We start from the raw sequence: 19595 nt of genomic DNA on the forward strand, positions 1-19595 counted from the left end.
GACGCTCCCAGCATGCCCCACGCGGCGCGGTGCCGGAAGTGAGCGAGCACTTCCGTCCGCCATCCCTGCCGGTTCCGACTGCTTGGTGTTTGTGTTCCCAGCTCTCTGCAATCATGAAGGATGTGCCGGCCTTCTTACAGCAGAGTCAGAGCTCCGGGCCGGGCCAGGCCGCCGTTTGGCACCGTTTGGAAGAGCTGTACACGAAGAAGTGAGCTCCGAGGCTGGGGCGGGAGGGAGAGAGCTCTGGGAGGGCCAGAGGCTCCAATCAGTCCGGAGGGTCAGGGATATGGGAAAAGGGTCGACAGCCTAAGGGGCAGAGCTGTTGCCAGGTTCTGACTCTAGACTCCCTGCGTTCCAGCTTTACCGGCTATGATAAGCTGCTAAGCTTTGTCTTCTGTATGTTCTTAATTAACCGAAGGAGGCCCGGGTTGGCCTGTGATGCTAGGTCTTAATTCAAACAAGCAAATAGTTCAGAAGCTAGGGTGTCACCCCGTCTGAGACACAGCCCTAGTAGCCTGCACTGAGCCGTGGTGTGATTGTCTACAGCCTCTAATTTCTTCTTGATTCTACAACCATTGAATGATTGATCGCCCACTGCCCCTATTTTTTGATATGTCTCACATTGGCCTTTTTGCCACTAAAGAGATCTTAGTGTTTGAGTTTGTTTGGAAACAGGATGAACTCCAGAACAATTACAAATTGCTAACATTGATATAAGAGCTTTCCTATGAAGAAACACCTCTTCAGAACCTTTACACATGATAGTATTCAGCAGTTAAAACTCTTAATGACTTAAAGAGAAATTTTTCAGTGTTTAGTATGTAACTGCCTAGATATGTTGTAACATTCTGTGTTTTTCAAAACACTTTATCTCTATTATTAAATATCCTTTAGCCGTGGTGGGAAATGTGCTATTTCAGTGTCCTAAAGGTTCATATATTGGCTTTTTAAAAGTATTGGCTTATTTCATCCTTCCCATGTACAAATTGAATATCAGTTTTCTATTCTTCTGTGAGGTATTCAGCTAATGAGTAAGAGAGCATGGAGTTCAAAATATAGCTATAGAATTCCAAAGTTCTTCCAGGTGACACTCAGAGTGGGTGTTGAAGCTGTCTCAAAAAGTGTTCTCCATTGTTACCCAAGAAAACTGAGTCTTGGAAAGGATAAGTGACTAAGTGGTAGCAGAACCGGTCGAGAGATAAGCTTGAATTAGCTGGTACTTGCTTCAGCTACTGTGCTGTGCAGTGGAAGCAGGGTAGTGCTTGGTGTTTGATGGGACCACCAAAGCCAAAGGCATCTGTTATTTCACATTAGTGTATGGGACTGAAGGGCCTTTTGTTTTGTAGGTTGTGGCATCAGCTGACACTTCAGGTGCTTGATTTTGTGCAGGACCCATGCTTTGCCCAAGGAGATGGTCTCATTAAGGTAATGACTTGCCATACAGGTCAGACTATGTTGAGTATACTTACAAACTATTATTAATTTTCATTTACTTTTAGTGTGTGTGTGTGTGTGTGTGTGCGTGCGCACCCAAGGATGCCAGAAGAGATCTCCTGGATCTAGAGTTGCAGGTAGTTGCAAGACAACTGATATAGGTGCTAGGAACTCAATTTGAGTCTTCAAAAGTCTCTTAACTATCACTGAGCCATGTCTCCAGCCCCTGGTCATAATTTTTGCTTGCTTGTTTGTTTGTTTGTTTGTTTGTTTGAGATAAGGTCTCTCTGTGTAGCTCTGACTGGCCTGGAACTTGCTTTGTTTGACCAGACTGGGATCAAATTCACAGTCCACCAGCCTTGGCCTCCCAAGTGCTGTCATTAAATATATGCAGAGTCATGCCCAGCTCTGCTCATGGACTTTTAAAGACAAAAATTGGGGGTCGGGGGACGTGATGGTGGTCACACTAAGCTGCATCCTTCAGCAGTCACTGTGTGCCAAGGACTGCTGCCCTACATGGTAGCACTGAGAAAGTCTCTCTCTTTCTCATATGTAATAGCAGACATAGATAAATCACCATAGGTTACAGCTAATAACTCACAACATTGAAACAGACTTTCTGGTTGTTAAAAGTTTAGACTAGAGCTGGGAAAATGGCTCAGTGGAAGTATGTGCTTCCATCCACAGGGCCCCTGTGCACTACAGCACCAAAAAGGAAAAGAGAAAGAAAGAAACTGGATCAGTGGCATACCTTTAATCCCAGCACGTAGAAACTTGAATCTGGAAGATCATTAGTTTAAGATTAACCTGGGTTACACAGCAAAACTGCTAGGAAGAGGGATGTTTTAAAGGGCTCCCCTCACTTCCCAGCTTTCCCAGCCAATCCATGCACAATGGTTCCACTTGCCCAGAGATTTCAGGCCAGAGTAGTATAGAAAGGAGAATGCCTCTTTATTTGAAAGTGAGAGTCTTGAGGGGGACTTCATACTATGTTCTCTCTAATGGAGCATTTTTAAAATTTTGTCAGCAATAAAAATGAAAACACACTCTTTCCCCATGCTTCATCAGATTCCCTGGGGAATCTCTCACCAGGGATTTTCTCACCAGAAGCCTTCTTTCTAGAGCCTTTCTTGTCACCATCTGAATTTAAAAGGGATAGTCTGTAATTATAGCTTGAGTTATTTCTGCTGAATATATTGTAATGCTCAAAATGAAGCTTACCCCTTACTACCTTACCTCCTGGGGTTGTAAGTTTTTTGTTTTTTTTTTATGGTTTTTACTTATCAGCTTGACATTTACTACCCTTAAGAATCTGCAGTTGCTTGTAAGCCTAAAGATTTTTCTGGGTATTCTGTCTTCAGAATTATGTGGGAATGATAAATCACATGCTACATGTTCTATATCATATAGATATATTTTCATATTCTTTGATTATTTTCATATTCTTTGCTTTCTAATCTTCAGTTGATATTCCCCCCCCCATCTTGTTTCTTTTTGTGGTGGTTTTTATTTTATGTGTAAGAATGTTTTGCCTTCATGTGTATGTGCACCATAGGCATACTTGGTGCTCTCAGAGATCAGAAGAGGGCATTAGATCCCCTGGAATAGATATTACAGATGGTTATGACCTATCATGTGGGTGATGAGCCATCTCTCCAGCCCGTTGCTGTATTTCTTAAATTAAGAACATCATCATTCCTTTGTTCTGTCCTCTCCTTGGAAGCTCAGCATTTGACACACATGGTGTGTCATAGTGCTAGCCTAGTATCTGAAGACATACTCCTGTGTGCTGAATGGGTAAGAAACTTGGTAATATGAGCCTTTAGAAGGCCTATAGCCTTCTAAAATCTGAAGGAACTCTTATTTTGTTTGATTAGGAACACTTCACACTGGCCTAGCTGTTGCACTTGAAGTACCTTGGAGGAAGAATGTAGGAATTAATATTTAGGCAAATTTTTTTTAATTGTTTGGTTTTCCAGACAGAGTCTCTCTGTGTAACCCTAGGTGACTTGGAACCAGCTCTGTAGAACAGACTGGCCTCAAATTCACAGAGATCTGTCTCCCAAGTGCTGGGACTGAAGGCATGAGCTACCACACCCACCTATTTAGAAGCTTCTTATAGACCAGTGCTCTGATTCTCAAAGCTAGGAGCTCTGGTTTTCTTCATTAATCCACTGGTGATCATTTATGTGACTCAGATAAGCCCATTAGTCAACCAAGGTTTAGGCAGTGTTGTCTGTGTGATGGGCGTTTTGGTTTGCACACTCGCACTTGCCAGGCTTAGTACTGCCTCTGTAACTAGAGGCAGCTTTTGGAGTCTGGTTTCTCCGTGTAAGGCTCATTCTGTACTAATTCTCCATCTTTGGTTTTGCAGCTTTATGAAAACTTCATCAGTGAATTTGAGCACAGGTAATCCCCTTTTGTAAGTTTTTTACTTTGAAAATGACTACATTAGTGCTTTTTAACACTAAATAACTGGTGGTTTTTATTTCAGGGTAAATCCTTTGTCCCTGGTAGAAATCATTCTTCACGTGGTTAGACAGATGACCGGTAAGCCTCTGTTCATAATAGAAAATGCCAAGTTGGCCAGGTTTAATAATACACACCTGTAATTCCAGCACTGGGGTGAGGCAGGCAGTACAGCCTAAGCTACGTAGGCCATTGTGGGGTATGTCATGAGATTTTTGTAATAATCGGAGACAGAAATGTTACTGTTTATCTTGTCTAAAGATGTCCTTAATGGTAAGAAGTTGCTGGTGGTGGGTCTGACTGTGTTCTTGTTTCTATTATAGATCCTAATGTGGCTCTCACTTTTCTGGAGAAGACTCGTGAGAAGGTGAGTGTGGAGTTTGAAAAGCATTGTCTAGTATTTATGAGATTTGTAATTTCTGCCTACACCCTCAGAAGTAATGTTCCTGGTCTCAGTAAAGTCAGTGCCTAGGAGCCGCCTGCTTTCCAAGTTTGGTGCCTAAATTTCTGAGGTTCCTGTGTTTTTTTCATCTCCTCAGGTAAAAAGTAGCGACGAAGCCGTGATCTTGTGTAAGACAGCAATCGGGGCTCTAAAATTAAACATCGGGGATCTGCAGGCTACAAAGGTGAGAGAGTAACGTAGACATCCTTCCTCTTCAACTGTTCCTTAAAGATATTTTAAGTTACAGGGAGAAAAAAAAAAAGCCAAAGAGCTCTCGTATTCTAACTGAGATGTCCCCATTGTTACTTACTGCCGCCTTTGTCTGACATATTCCACCCTCTGTTTAGCTGGTTGCTTGGTCTGGTTGTTTGGGGTTTTGTTTTGTTTTCCCACTTAAGGATAAGCTGCTGATAAAACATTTACTCTTAGACAAGCGAGTTCCCTGTGTGACCACAGCTGTCGGCTCAGTCAGGATTCCGTGTGGGCTCAGTGTGCAAAGGCTGTGGGGCCTCCTCATGCCAGGCAGACTGTTTCACTGTGCTCTTTCTTCCTCTTGAATTGGTGAAGGTTTCTGTCTATACTTACGTGTTTTGGTGTATACCTGCATGTATGTCTGCACCTGTATGTCTGCAGCGCCAGTGGAGGCCTGAAGAGAGCATTGCAGCCTCTGGAAGTGGAATTGCAGCCAGATGTGAGCTGGGCTGCCAGGAACTGAACCTAGGTCCTTTGCAATAGCAACAAATACTCTCAATGGCTAAGCCATCTCTTCAGCCCCATTTGTGCCCCTTGGCATTGTTGTTCAATTTGGAAGACAGGCATAAATAGTGGTAGCAGAGAAACCAACATAATATTGTCACATCACCTTGTTTATGTAGAGACTGTGCTTTTGTTTTGGCTTAATTTTGGTAACCATAATGTTTACAGAAATATCAGAAGTGGCAGTTGACAATTTGTTTTCATTGCCCTAAAAAGGTCTGTTTTATTGCTTCCTAGTCCCAGATACCATCCATCCTGATTGCATTTTGTTTAGAGGTATTAGCTATGACACACTGAGGAGTGCTGTAACAGGCACCCTTAGACTTCAGCTAGGTTGAGAGTAGAACAGCACATAGGCAGACCATGTGTCCTCCATCTGTGCTAGTCCCCTAACAGGTCCATCTCAGCCCCCATGCACTAGTTACTGTTCTTGTTGCTATGACCTCATACCTGAGAAGAAGGAACTTAGGGGATGGTTTATTTTGTCTTATAATTTGATGAATACAGCCCACTGTGGCAGTGAAGGTGTGGCAGCAGGAGCAAGACATGGTTGCTTACCGTGGGTCTGCAGACAGGAAACAACAGAGAGATGCTGGTCCTCATTCTCTTACTCCAACTTTGTTCTCTTACTCCAATGCCTGCCCTTTGGTGTGTGCCCACATTTAGGCTAGGTTTTCCTGCCTCAGTTACCCCAGTCTAGAAAGTTCTTCACAGACATTCCCAGAGGTTATCTCCTAAGTGATTCTAGAGCCCCTCAAGTTGATAAATTAGCCATTACTGGATGGATATCTTAGTTTTCCCTAGCCAGATTTGTGAGTTGATAGGTATAAACCATTATTACCCCTGTGTGTATATCCCATTGTATACTGTTTTACAGCATATGTATCTGTTCTCCTAAAAAAGGATTGAGGTCATTTATTATATTCCAAGTGCTCTACATGTTAGCATTTCTGTGCCTGGTCTCTTTGTGCACAGGCAGTCCCCTCGGTGTGTGTGTGAAGGTGGTAGTGTGAGTTGTTCTACAAAGTCTCACAGGCACCTCTGAAGCTCCCCATTGGCAGTCTTTGGTACTATTTAATTCTTTGTGACCCAATGAAGGTCAAGCAATAGTGGTTTAATTTTTCATTTCTCAGTTGGCAGTGGTTTAATAGCAACTCCACTCCCATCCGTTAATTGCCTGTTACTATCTGTTTCTACTGTGTCCTTCATACTTCCTGGCTCATTACCCCTATAGGATATGGAGTTACGTCTTCGGCCAGTCCACAGCTTGTCTTTGTATTTTCTTCTGTGTTTTGGATTAACCAAAGTTTTCTATTTTAATATAGTCAGTTTAACTAATGTTATCAGTCTTTGCCCTGTGAGGTCAGAGTTTTCCACCTTTTATTACTTTAAAGATCCTTTAAGCTGGAAGACGATTTTACTTCTTGTGTATAGGAAACCATTGAAGATGTTGAAGAGATGCTCAACAATCTCCCTGGTGTGACATCAGTTCACAGTCGTTTCTATGATCTCTCCAGTAAATACTATCAAACAATCGGAAACCACGCGTCCTACTACAAAGATGCTCTACGGTTTCTGGGCTGTGTGGACATCAAGGATCTGCCAGGTAACCCAGGGCCTTCCCAGTTCTCAGCACTCAGGGAGTCCATGGCTGAGCACAGCAGCTGTGGGATGCTGAAGAGAGTAGGTCTCAGCTATGTCAGGTGTTCATCACTTTTAAGGTGAAAGTTTTGTGTACGTTTTAGATTTTATATCATATTTGTCTCCAGCGCTGAGTCAAATCTCATACAAGTTCATCTTTCTCAGTCCCTTCACTCCTCTACAGGCCCATGTTATTAGTTAAGTCAGATTGTGGTGAAGGTCCTGTGAAACCCCCATAGCTGAGACCTCTGCTCTAAAAGGAGTCCATACCTGTGGGAATCAATTGCAGTCTTTTGAGAATGTGAGGATGGAAGGAAAAGTAGCCTGAGAGTTTGGGTGCAAATACAAGGAGAGTGTATGTGAAAGAAACTTTGGCCACTTTCTTGAATGTGCTGTTGGTGGTAAGGAGACTAGCAACCCCTAAAAATGCAGAGAAAGCTGTAATTACTCTACATTAACAGGAATACATTAGAAAAGCCACGAGAGGAGGAAGCAGACTCATTCCAGTCTGAAGAGCTGTAGACTGTTAGAACCATGAGAGAGCTGAGGGGCAGAGTTCAGGGTAGGAGTAAAGGATCTTGTTATTCCAGTCAGTAGTACAAGCTGATCAGTGAAGAGGTTGCATATCTCTATGGAGAAAAATTTATACAAGTGGATTTCCACAAAATTCACATATCCATGGCTCCTGGTATAACCTGAATTCTAGTGCGTTTGAAGAGGTAACTCATGCTGAAGTTTGGTACTAGAACCATTCTAAGAACAGCATCTGTCCTTCATTGTGTGAGGTTTATAAAGCCAGACAAGGCTGGATATGACTGGCTGTATCATTTTGTAGTGTCAGAACAACAAGAGAGAGCCTTCACACTGGGGCTTGCTGGACTTCTCGGAGAGGGAGTTTTTAACTTTGGAGAACTTGTAAGTTGGCCTGGTACTTAACAGTGTGGGGTGGAGGAAAGTCTAACTTTGTACCAATTAACTGTCTCTGTCCCCACAGCTCATGCACCCTGTGCTGGAGTCACTGAGGAACACTGACCGGCAGTGGCTGATTGATACCCTATATGCTTTCAATAGTGGTGATGTAGACAGGTTCCAGACACTGAAGTCTGCCTGGGGCCAGCAGGTAGGTTTCATGGACCCCTGGGTCTTAGTTAGGGTTTTCCTGCTGTGAACAGACACCATGACCAAGGCAACTCTTAAGGTCAATGTTTAATTGGGGGTGGCTTACAGGTTCAAGGTTCAGTCCATTATCATCAAGGTGGGAAAATGGCAGCATCCAGGCAGGCATGGTTCAGGAGGAGCTGAGAATTCTACATCTTCATCTGAAAGCTGTTAGTAGAATACTGGCTTCTAGGCAGCTAGGATGAGGGTCTTAAAGCCTACAGCCCTAGTGATACACCTGCCCCAACAAGGCCACACCTTCTAATAATTCCACTCCCTGGGCCGACCATATACAAACCATCACACCTCATGTCTACTCTTACAACAAGGATTCACTAAGCCTGTCCCACACACACACCAGATACCCAAGAGGGTCTAGGCATAGACTGGACATTGGTAGGCCAGGCTTGCTCTCCCAGAAACAGGGCATTAGAGACCTGAGTCACTGCAGTGTTATTCATGAAAGGCACAGCGTGCTTCTCTGTCTCCTGGGTAAGGTGCATCATAGACCTCCCAAAGGAAGAGTGTCTGTGTAATCTTGAATGAGGGAAGAGATGCAGGAGGACAGAGGACAAGGAAACTTGGCACATTTGCTGAACTGAAAAGTATATGTGGCTAGCATGAGTAGGTGGTCTCCAGGGCCACAGTGCAGAGGGGAGAGCAGAACAGGAGGCCAAGAGAGGTAGTAGCAGTTAGCCAAAGGTGCTTAACAGTAAGTTAAGCCTTTCTTATTTTGTTGTTTTTTGTTGTTGTTGTTGGGGTTTTTTTGGGTTTTTTCGAGACAGGGTTTCTCTGTATAGTCCTGGTTGTCCTGGAACTCACTCTGTAGACCAGGCTGGCCTTGAACTCAGAAACCCGCCTGCCTCTGCCTCCCAAGTGCTGGGATTAAAGGCATGCACCACTACCGCCCAGCTTATTTTGTTTCTTTATTTTGCATTTTTCTTATTCATGTATGTGTGTAGTATGCATTCATATATGTGTTTGTGCATGTTCACATGTTTATACAAATGCATGTGGAACACAAAGTTGATACCTGGAATCTTTTTATCATATTATACCTTATTCATTGAGATAGACTCTTAACACTTAAGCCCAGAGCTTGCCTGTATGGCTAGTCTTGCTAGGCAGCTTGTTCTGGAGAACCCCTGTCTCTGTCTTTTTGGGCTAGAGTTACAAGTGAGTAGCCACACCACTCAGCCCACATGGCGTTTACTTGGGTCCTGAGGATCTAAAGTCTGGTCCTCTGGTCCTCTCATTTGCTTGACACTCTAGTCTCTGAACATTCTCCCCAGCTCAGTAGCATCTTTAAAATGAAATTATTAGAAGTAAATATTTCAACATATTAAGTGTGGTAGGAAATATGGTTATGTTCTTATGTTTCCTGAAAGTTTGGATTTTCCTATTGTCTAATAAAAACTGTGTGTGTGTGTGTGTGTGTGTGTGTGTGTGTGTGTGTGTGTTTGTGTGTGCGCGTGTAATAGAGCCAGGTGGGAATGAGTGAAGGGACTTTGAGAAGCCAGTAAATACCAGATCCAGCAAGCCTTAACTGTAGTCTCATTGTAGTCTCATTGTGGATTGACCTGTCAGCAAGATATGCCACCTCTAAGAAGGTGGGGCTGGGGACTGGGACTCATGCCTCTAGTCCCAGCTGAGGTTAGAGGGTCACTAGAGACTAGGAGTTGAAGACCAGCCTAGGCAGCATAATGAATGAGACCCCTATTTTACAAAAAGAAAGACAAGACAGACTAGTTTGCTGTAGCAATTTATAAGAAGAAAAAAGATTCAGGGATATCTGCAGAAATATCCCTGCTGGGACTTTCCTTAGCTGATTATAACCTGTTTTTGTTTTTATTCTGCAACATGGTCTTCCCGTGTCATCCTGGTTTGTCTTGAATTCCTAGGCTCAAGTGATCCTCTTGCTTTAGCTCCTCAGTGCTAGAACATAGGTGTGAAATCACGCCAGCTGCAGACTTGCAGAAGATGAGTTTTCATTCTCACCATGGTGAGATTGTTGCAAATTAATCACTGGCTCTTTAGACTCTGCACAAGTCATTAGGCCTTCAGCACTTTCGGCCGACTGTGCTCACTGTGCTGGCCAACAGCAGTGCCAATCAAAGCCTTCGAAGACACAAGACTTGTTCTTGGCTGGTGGTGCCTCTGCCCCAAGAGTCTTGAGGTGCCCGTTGGTGGTGTTTGGAGCATTAGTAAATCCTGTTTTGTACACTCCTGTCTTGAGAGGACAGCCTGTCAGTTTTTTCTTTAAATTCTGAGACAAAGGCCATAGTATCACTTGGAGCTATCAGTGAGCCTCAGCTACCCACAATGTCAAATATTTAGCTTTGCCACGTTTCTTTTTGTTTGACCCATAGTAGAGTTTCAGAACCTACGTTTCTGTCTTTTCTGTACTTTGCAGCCTGACTTAGCAGCCAATGAAGCCCAGCTTCTGAGGAAGATCCAGCTGTTGTGCCTTATGGAGGTAAGCAGCACTCCGGAATCCCTGCCCACAGTGCTGGAACAGTACTTACGAGCTAGCCAGGCCCTGTGCCCTTTCCTGCCTCTTAGGGCCCTACTCTTATCTCTTTCCTCTCTTCTGCCTCTGCTTATTAAGTTTGAGTTTGGATCTTACACTTTTTTTTTAACATTTCTTTTGTGGGAAAGGAATACACACATGTGAAAAATCAGAGAGCAACTCATGGGAGTCAGTTCTCTCCTGCCAGATGGGTTCTAAGGATCAAATTCTGGGTTGTCAGGGTTGACAGCAAGACCCTTTACCCACTGAACCATCTCACTGGCCTGTGTGTTTGACTCTTAGGCTCTCATAGACACTTTGTAAGTTGTCTTTGCCCATTTGAACTGAAAGCCACTGTCTCTTCCTGCCACTAACCTCATGACACACCTTTTCTACTTATGTGCTTTTGTGTGTTCTCTGGTAGACTATGAGCTTGTGGAAGAGCTGCCATGTGCATTTCCAGTTTCCTACAGTGGTCCCTGTACAAGGGAGTTGGTAGCCTCAACTGTCATCAAGGAATGAATATTTGTTCTTATCAAAACTCCTTTAAAAGTTGGTTTTGACCTTTAACCTTCTCTGAGCATTGAAAGCTTGTTTGCAGTGGACACTAGCTTAAGGAAATTTGAGTACTTGAATATGGGACTAATAAGACGATCTATATTTTCAGAATATTTTTTTAAAACAGCCTCTCACTATGTCATCCTGACCATAGCCTGGAATTTGCTGTGAACCAGGCTGGTCTTGAGCTCACAGAGATCTTGTCTTCTGAGTACTGGGATTAAAGGCATGTGCAACCAAGCCCCCACAGAACAACTGCAACTTCTGACAAAAAAAAAAAAATGATTATTTATAACTTTATTTTCTATCCCAAATGCAGTTCCCCTCCCAGACCTTACTTTCCATCTCCTGCCCCCCCCCCCCAAGCCCCATCCACTCCTCCTTCCCGCTTTAGAAAAAGGCGGGCCTCAGTGGATATCAACCAGCCATGGCATATCAGGTTGTAATAAGACTAGGTAGGCACTTGCTCTTCTTTTACGGCTGCACAAGGCAACACAGAAGGGGAAAGGGTCCCAAAGGCAGGCAGCAGAGTCAGAGACAGCTCCTGCTCCCACTGTTAGGAGTCCCACAGGAAGACCCAGCTACACAACTGTAACGTGTGCAAAGAGCCTAAGTCAGTTCCTATGGGGCTTCCCTGTTGTCAGTTCAGACTGTGAACCCCTATGGGCTCAGGTTGGGTGATTTGTGGGTTTTCCTCACCCTTTTCCCTGGGATTTCCCCAAGCTCCACCTTGCTTGGCTGTGGGTCTCTGCATGTGTTTCCATCAGTTGCTGGGTAAAGTCTCTCTTGACAGTTGGGCTAGACAACAATCTATGAGTATAACAGAATATCATTAGGAATCATTTCATTGAATTTTTGTGTGTGTATGCCATTCATGTTTGGTCCTATCCTAGATCTCTGGACTATCCAGCCTCCGGCTCCTGGCCCTCTGGGCAGTGTTAGGAATAGATTCCCTTTGATGGCATGGGTCTCAAACTGGACCAGTTGTTGGTTGACTGCTCCCATAATTTCTGTGCCACCTTTACCCCTGCACATCTTGTAGGCAGGACAAATTGTATGTCGAAGGTTTTGTGGCTGAGTTGTTATCCCAATCCCTCCACTGGAAGTCTTGCCTGGTTTCAGGAGATGGTCAGGCTCCATATCTCCCATTGCTAGGAGTCCCTAGGGTCACTTCATCAATTCCTGGAAGTTTCCATCGCCTTAGGTTTCTAGCTCATCAATTTCTGGAAGTTTCTATTGCCTTAGGTTTCTAGCTCATCCCAGAGATGCCCTGATTCCAGTTGTCTCTCCCAGTTCTCTCTCCCTCCATCCTCCCCATACTTAATCCTTCCCATTCCCATCCCCACTCTCTACACCCATCCTCCATACCACAAGAACACTTACTCAGCTATGTTCATAACAGCCAGAAACTGGAAACTTTTTTAATGACTTATTTTTATTTTCCATACATGGATGTTTTGTCTGCACGTATGGCATGGATGTCTGTGTGAGGGTGTCAGATCGTCTGGAACTGGAGTTACAGACAGTTGTGAGCTGCCATGTGGGTGCTGGAATTGAACCTGGATCCTTTGGAAGAAGGGCCAGTGCTCTTAACCACTGAGCCATACCTCCAGCCCATTTTTTTTTTTTCTTAAAACAATTCTGTGACCACTTTTTCTTAGAAACATAGTTTTGTTTTTCAGATGACTTTCACACGGCCTGCCAACCACAGACAACTCACTTTTGAAGAAATTGCCAAAAGTGCCAAAATCACTGTCAACAAGGTATGGTTCTTGGACTGGGGGTCACAGCAGCAGTGCCGCCACATTCCTGGCAGAGGTCTGGCCTCAGTGAGCACTGTGCCCCCAGTTTTCATGAAGCCCCTTGCGCAGGTGGAGTTGCTGGTGATGAAGGCGCTCTCGGTGGGGCTGGTGAGAGGCAGCATAGACGAGGTGGACAAGCGGGTCCACATGACGTGGGTGCAGCCTCGAGTGCTGGATTTGCAACAGGTAAGGGGGCTGAGCCCCTGCTCTTTGTGAACGTGAGGTTTACCAGTGCCATCCTAGTTCTATGTGGACGGAAGCCATTTAGGAAGTGGACACTGTTCCACACAAGCAGCCCTGAGGTCTGAGCCCTGCATTTACAGGCTTACTGTGACAACAGGGCTGGCTGTGCTTCTGATGCCTCCTAATCCTAAAATTGGCACTCCCATCAGATGTGTTCCTGCTTTGGTGACCTGATCCCATACCCTATCATATTTTCCAGACATTTAATCCTGTGATTTCCTCCATTCTTTTTCTTTCATATGAGTTTTTAGAATGTCCTCGTGATCAGAATTGGCACGGTGATTCCATCACACACCTCCACCTTCAGCCCTGTTGCCCTTAGTGTTTCCCTAAAAAGAACTAGAGATTTAGCCCTCGCACACAGACTCCCTTGCAGCTGATACCCATGTGATCCTGATTTGCTTTTAGATCAAGGGGATGAAGGACCGTCTGGAGCTTTGGTGCACAGATGTGAAGAGCATGGAGATGCTGGTGGAACACCAGGCTCAGGACATCCTCACCTAGTGCCCCAGTGTCCTGCAGACTCTGCCTCACCTTACAAAGCAAGGTGATCCCCGAAACCATCAGCAGAGGATCTATTCATTTGGGATGGAGTTTGGGATTCTGCTAGGAGTGGAAACTGTTCTCGCTGTAAAAGCAGAGATCACACTGATGGGGGTGTGATGACTTGGAGAAGGCTCCTGTGTGGGGTCTTTGTAGCCTGCAAGGGGTGGGAGGGGGGCTCCAGGCCTAGGTGATGAGGAAGGGAATGATTGGGAATGGGGACAGAGTAGTTTCCACCCAAATCCACCTTCTCCAGTGTGGTCTGAGAGTGCTTCTCTAATAAATGCCTTTGCATTGTTCTGTTGATGCTTCTATTCTTGGTCTTAGCTTCTTAGCCAATCCTGTGCCTGAAAAACATGAGCGTGTAAGCTGGGACTCAGGGTTGTTGGGGATTCTCCTTACTCCTCCCCTGTCACCATGCACAAGACCACTACCAAAGAAGTGAGATGTGTATTGTCAGACAGGGAGGCATTGGTTCCTTCTGGCAGGCCTCTTCAGAGCATTCTCAGAGTCAGGCAGCCACGCTCGCCACCTAGCATCACCAAGACACTGGATAGTAGGAGTGCCAAGCTCAAGAATCAGCACAAGTAACGGGACTGGAAGCATTTAATGTAATCTCTCAGGGATGTGCCACCTCAGGCTGCCGAGCTTTTTTTATAGCTCTCCAAGTGGGATAAGACCCATCCAGCTGGAACCAAGAAGCCAACGAATGTGACCGTGATCCCCACAGCCTGCTCCTATGGAAAGAAAAGCAAACATGAGTCCACTGGCCGTTAGAAGGCTTGGGCCTGCCCATAGGCAGGGTAACTTCCCCATCCTTAGGATCCTTCCTCTCTGTTAGCCAGCCATAGTCCCCATTTGCCTTCCGCTTCTCTAGGCAGTCTTGTAAGCCAGCAGGCTCTGCTGTGTCAGAGAGCTTGGCAGCCTGGAGTCCTTGGCAGAGAGAATGACCTCAGAAATCAGGAGAAACGGCCTTGGGCTTCAGAACTCAGGAGCCTGCCTAGCTGAAGCAGCTCCCAGTGAAGCAGAGGCTCAGCTCCTGTCCAGTCTTCTGCTGCAGGGTGCTATGCAAATAGCAGAACAGCTAAGGTTTCCATTGTTATAAACAAACACTGAGCCTTTCTCAGAAAGCAGACCCATTCAGAAGCCAAACTCGGTGAAGTCAGACACCTGCCTGTGTGTCTCGTGCAGTGGTAACCCCTCCCAGGAGCCCTAAGTTCTCTATAGCTTTAGGTAGGGAAGCAGATTCTGAGGTAGCAACTGCATGACACCCTGAGTTCCCTCTAAAAGAGGCCTGTGTCCAGGTCTTGAAACTGAGTCAGTACTTCATTTGGAAACCAGTCCTTCCCATTGACCTTAATCTTGAGTTTAAGCAAATTTGACATAGAATAGGAATCTTAGTCTGGGCTGAGTCATAGCTCTATGTGTGTGACCAAATGACCTGGGTCTTTTTTTATGTAAGACAGACACACTATATGTCAGATTTCATCAGGCTTGCTGCTATTTTAGTTTCCCCCTCAGAGCAGCCCACCTTTCTTCATAACAGTGGAATAAACACATCCTGTTATGAGTCCTGTATCCTACTTGAACTCTGCCCCCTAGTTCTGTCACTGTCGACCTTGACCAGAGAGGTATGTGAGGCCTGAGGATGGTCCCCACCCCACCATTTGTAGCCCTTTGAGAGTCTGGCCTGGCCACAGGCAGAAGAGTGGCCTCTTCTGGCACTCAGACACCATCTTGCATAAAACACTGATACCTAGCACCACATTCACCCCTCTCCTTTATCATTTTAATCTTCCCTGTTGCCCTGAAGCCCAGGGAATGCTCCTTAGAAGTTACTTACCATGGCGGAAGTAGGAGTTTTGGCTGGCTTGGCAGAGACATGGGCTTTAGGAACCACTGTGTACTTCACAGGCCCTTGGAGCAGCCGCAGGATAGGGGGGAGCCTTGGCATGATTCTCAGGGTCGCACTCCTTCCTTGGCCCCAAAGACACACCCTGAATGTCCGCTGCACGACCTCTGCTCACTTAGGTAGGTAGCTAGGGCTTTTTATAGCTGGGGTGGAGAGCTGCAGCTGTCTCCTGTCACAAGACTTGGCAGAAAGGGTGACTGCTGGTAACTGGGAGAGAGCCAGTCTGCCCTGTGAGCCTGCTTGGAGCCCCTGTGCATGTAGGTAGATGACTTAGGCCCTTCCATACAAGATTCACGTCTTTGCAGAAAGAGACTTCAATGGGATAAGCCCAGGAAAGTCAGACTTTAAAATGCAAGAGATGTGGCATACTTTAAAAAATAAACCTTTAATCTTGGGGTATCAACCAAACAATACGTACAGAGCCTGCATTGAAGTCCTGTGACCTGGTTCCTGGAGAAGCGATTGGCTCTCCCATTCTCAAATGGTATACACTGAACCAGTAGTCATGTTCTTTTCTTCATAGGTCTAGCTGGGGAGATTCTCCAGCATGCATATATTTCTGCATGCTGAGTGACCTCACAGTTATGCTACAAAGGAACAAAAATAGAATGTAGACCAGACACTTTCTGAATGCCACCTGTGGGCAGGAACTATGCCTGACCCCAGACCCTTGTCCCCAGTCAAGGCCCCAGGCTGGGTGACCTCTTACACTCGGGCCTCTCTACCGATAGTGTGCTGTCTGTCCATCTCTCCCCAGACCCAGACTTGATTACTGCCTTGTTATCCTGCTCCCTCAGAGACCTACCCTGCAAGACCCCACTCTCCCTCCCATGTGCTCCTCTCTTCTGTCCCCAGCAGTAGCTGTCCTCTTATCCCAGCTAACTCCTAGCAAGTACAAATGGCAGTTTTCCAGCACTGTGTAGCCTTGCTTTACTCTACTGCTGGTTTTCCTTCCATCTCATTCAATCTCCTCCTGACCTCTGGTCAGCCCCAAGCTCTTGGATCTCCATCTGGTCTTTCCAGACCTTCTGGCCCTGCACTGCCAGCTTCTCAGTCATCTGAGACTGACTGTGATCGGGACAGACTAACCACCAATGGCTCTGGTAGCCTCAGGGCCAAGTTCTGTTCTCCAGCAACAGCCTCTGTTCACTCTGGAATTTACACTCTGCTTCCAACCCACCAGTAGCACCACACCCCAGAGATTAGCTCCCCGTCTTCCAAAACTCTAACCTCAACCATGTCTACTTGGGCCTCTCTACACATTGTCTCAGACAATTCTTGTAAAGCAGCAGTCATTACTGCCTATGTTCTGCGTCACCTACAGGCTCCATGCACTGCCTCCCCCACTGCCTCTGAGGCCTGTAGTGGACATAACACACTGTCGGCACACACTAGTGCCTTTTACTGGACACCCCCTTCTATTCTCTCATATCATCACAAGGCTTTGTTCAAATGACATCTGGAGTGTGGACATCTTGCTCCACGGTGTGCTCTCTTGACTAGTTTGTGAGGGGTAGGAACTCCATGTTCTCCACTGAGTCTTTAGGACCTAGAGCAGTTTCTGGCTTAGCAGAATGTTCAGCCAGGATGTATGGATGAGTAAGTACATGTTCAGTGAGGACGTGTGGATGAATAAGTACGTGGGTAGTCAGTGGGGCAAGAAGATGTAAGGATGGATGATGTTCCCATTGTACATCACGCCCTGACCTAGACTGAGTGATAAAAGCTGAGTTATCTTTAGGGAAAATGTTCCATTATCAGAAGGTATTGTCATGGCTGGCAAAGGCCACAGCCCAGTGTGCCCTATAGTTGCTTTCAGACAATACTAGTGTGAGCCCAAGATGTGGTCCCAGGACATTCAGCCTTGTCCTTCGCTATTGTCTGCACCCCTAAGGTTAGCCAGGCCACAACCCTTGCTGGAGACCATTGGGCCCTTCTCTGTTTAGAAATGATGATAATGTGAATCTGTCTCACTAGGAACTTTACTTTTATTCTTCCTGAGAAGAAACTGCTGTGTACATAGACTCCGTAAGCTCCGAGTCCAGTCCAGCAAGGAGACAGGTCCAAGGAGGTCAGAGGGAGGACTCCGATGGGGAGGCTAATTGAATATTATTTCCCCCAGCACTGGGCTCCAGATTCCAGCCTCGGGCTGTGGGGGGCCTCTTCCTCTCCTCTGGTGTAATCCCTTCCGCCTAAACCTTTAATTATAGCCTTGGGCTCCAAGCTTGGATAAGGCTGTAGAGCTGAGCAATTTGTTCAGAGGCTCAGTCTTCCACTGATGTTTCTTCTTTCACAAATAAGACCTGTCTCTAACCAGTCCAGACCTGCTTCTGGAGGAGGTCTCTGTCTCAGCCTTTCTGGGCTTGGGTCATTTTCTGACTGACTATTGACAAGACCATCCCCAGATTGCAAGACTTTCCTAGACCCGGATCATGCTACCTTTCTCAGCATGGCTCCAAGTTCTGTTAGCAGCGTCAAGGCAGCTGAGTATCTCCTGTTTCAGAGCTGTCTGGTACTTTATTTTTTAAATGACGTTTTATAGAAAGGTAACGACAGGGCAAAGTGTTTCCATGTGACCTGAACTGCTCCCAATTACTAATACAGTAGTACAGGCAAGCCCAGGTCGTGATGTGCAGCACTGCAAAGGCACTTCAAATGGACTACAGGGTAGAGAGATCCACCACCCTCCACTGCTTCAGTCTTCCCGACAGCTCCTAGCCCAGCCATGGTGGATGAGGCCTCAGTGAGGGCAGGGTTGGAGGGGGCAGACAGTGCACAGAGAATCTATAGGTCCCCCTAGAACCCATGTGGTCACACCAGTGACAGCCCTCCACTCCCTTCCCATTCCGCCCCCCACCCCAGATGTTCTGACCTTCCAGAACTCTCCAGGCACAACCCAACCCTCTTCATTCCTTCACTGAAGTGGTCTCTATCCTGCTATTCCGAGTAATAAAGTGGTTGCCTCTCCTCTCTGGTCTGCCTTTATACTTAAAGGAAACAATCTTGTAGGGAGAAGGAGAAAACAGCGAAGTACAGTATAGAATAGAAATGAAGGCCCCAAGGAGCAGCCAAGAAAACTGAGCCATGGAGAAGTCTCAGTACAGGCCAGCTGACCCTAGCTTAGCCTGAACATGAGTGCTTATCTGTATGGTGTATGTATGGTAGACACTTGCCCTTGGCATTCAAACACAAAATTTATGCATGTGGCACCACCGTGGCCCTGTCCTTATACCCAGGTTCTAGGAAGGCCTTTAGCCTGAACACTGTTCCTGTAAAAATGAAGTTCACCTCTGTTTGCAGGACCCCTGGAAATCTGAGTGTACAATCATGGCCACAGGGCACCACCCTGTGCCCAGATTTGGAAGTACAGGAGCTGCAAGGGAAAGTAATGAACAGAAATGGGGTAGTGTTCCCTGAGACTCCACTCCACGGGGATGCTTTACCTCTTGGGTGCCCAGAGGTCACTGATAGTCTCCTACCGTGCACTTGACACTGGGTTCCTATCTATATCCCGTAAAACAGGTTTCCAGAATGTGGGATCTGAAGAAAGCCAGCAGCACCTGGAAGTCAGCTAAAGGGGACCCTCATGCTCTGTGCAGGGGCTGTGCAGACCAGCCTTGGGCACAGCAGGCTCTCCTGGAAGCATTTACAAATACTACATTTAGAGGCCTGAGGCGTATTGCGAGAGTCCCATCACTGTTTTCATTTACATAAAGATGTGATGGTTGGGATAGAGAGATGGCTCAGCTGCTAAGACTGCTCTCCCAGAGGTTCTGAGTTCAAATCCCAGCAACCACATGGTGGCTCACAACCATCTGTAATGGGATCCGACGCCCTCTTCTGGTGTGTCTGAAGACAGCTACAGTGTACTCATCATATATAGAATTAAAAAAATCTTTAAAAAAAAAAAAACTTCTTGCCACACAATCACAAGTACTGGACTTCAGAGCCCAGCACCCATGTAACAAGCCTGGTACCTGATGACTGCCTGTGACTCCACCTCTGAGGGGTCTGAAGCCCTCTTCTGGCCTCAATGTCTGCAGTGACCACACATGTGGATGCACACAATAGGTACATAATTAATTAAAAACTTGCTGCTTCCCATGGATTCAAAACTAATCAGCTACT

At 46.0% G+C, this 19595-nt stretch overlaps 2 protein-coding genes across 2 annotated transcripts; one reads left to right on the plus strand and one right to left on the minus strand.

Annotated features, from left to right (window-relative positions):
• Positions 1 to 44: 44 nt before the first annotated feature.
• On the plus strand, positions 45 to 13861 carry Psmd13 (proteasome 26S subunit, non-ATPase 13). Its single transcript, XM_028786849.1, has 13 exons — positions 45 to 208; positions 1347 to 1425; positions 3809 to 3843; positions 3929 to 3984; positions 4227 to 4270; positions 4443 to 4529; positions 6536 to 6707; positions 7578 to 7657; positions 7737 to 7862; positions 10314 to 10376; positions 12650 to 12730; positions 12839 to 12955; positions 13421 to 13861. The coding sequence occupies exons 1-13, from the start codon at positions 114 to 116 to the stop codon at positions 13514 to 13516; spliced, it is 1131 nt and encodes a 376-aa protein (XP_028642682.1). The 5' UTR covers positions 45 to 113; the 3' UTR covers positions 13517 to 13861.
• A 282-nt stretch (positions 13862 to 14143) lies between these two features.
• On the minus strand, positions 14144 to 15665 carry LOC114638513 (cytochrome c oxidase subunit 8B, mitochondrial). Its single transcript, XM_028787035.1, has 2 exons — positions 15399 to 15665; positions 14144 to 14292 (listed from the first exon to the last, which is right to left on the minus strand). The coding sequence occupies exons 1-2, from the start codon at positions 15507 to 15509 to the stop codon at positions 14191 to 14193; spliced, it is 213 nt and encodes a 70-aa protein (XP_028642868.1). The 5' UTR covers positions 15510 to 15665; the 3' UTR covers positions 14144 to 14190.
• Positions 15666 to 19595: the final 3930 nt, after the last annotated feature.

This window comes from Grammomys surdaster, unplaced genomic scaffold (assembly GCF_004785775.1).
Source record: "Grammomys surdaster isolate TR1022 unplaced genomic scaffold, NIH_TR_1.0 125603, whole genome shotgun sequence".
Lineage (NCBI taxonomy): Eukaryota > Metazoa > Chordata > Mammalia > Rodentia > Muridae > Grammomys > Grammomys surdaster.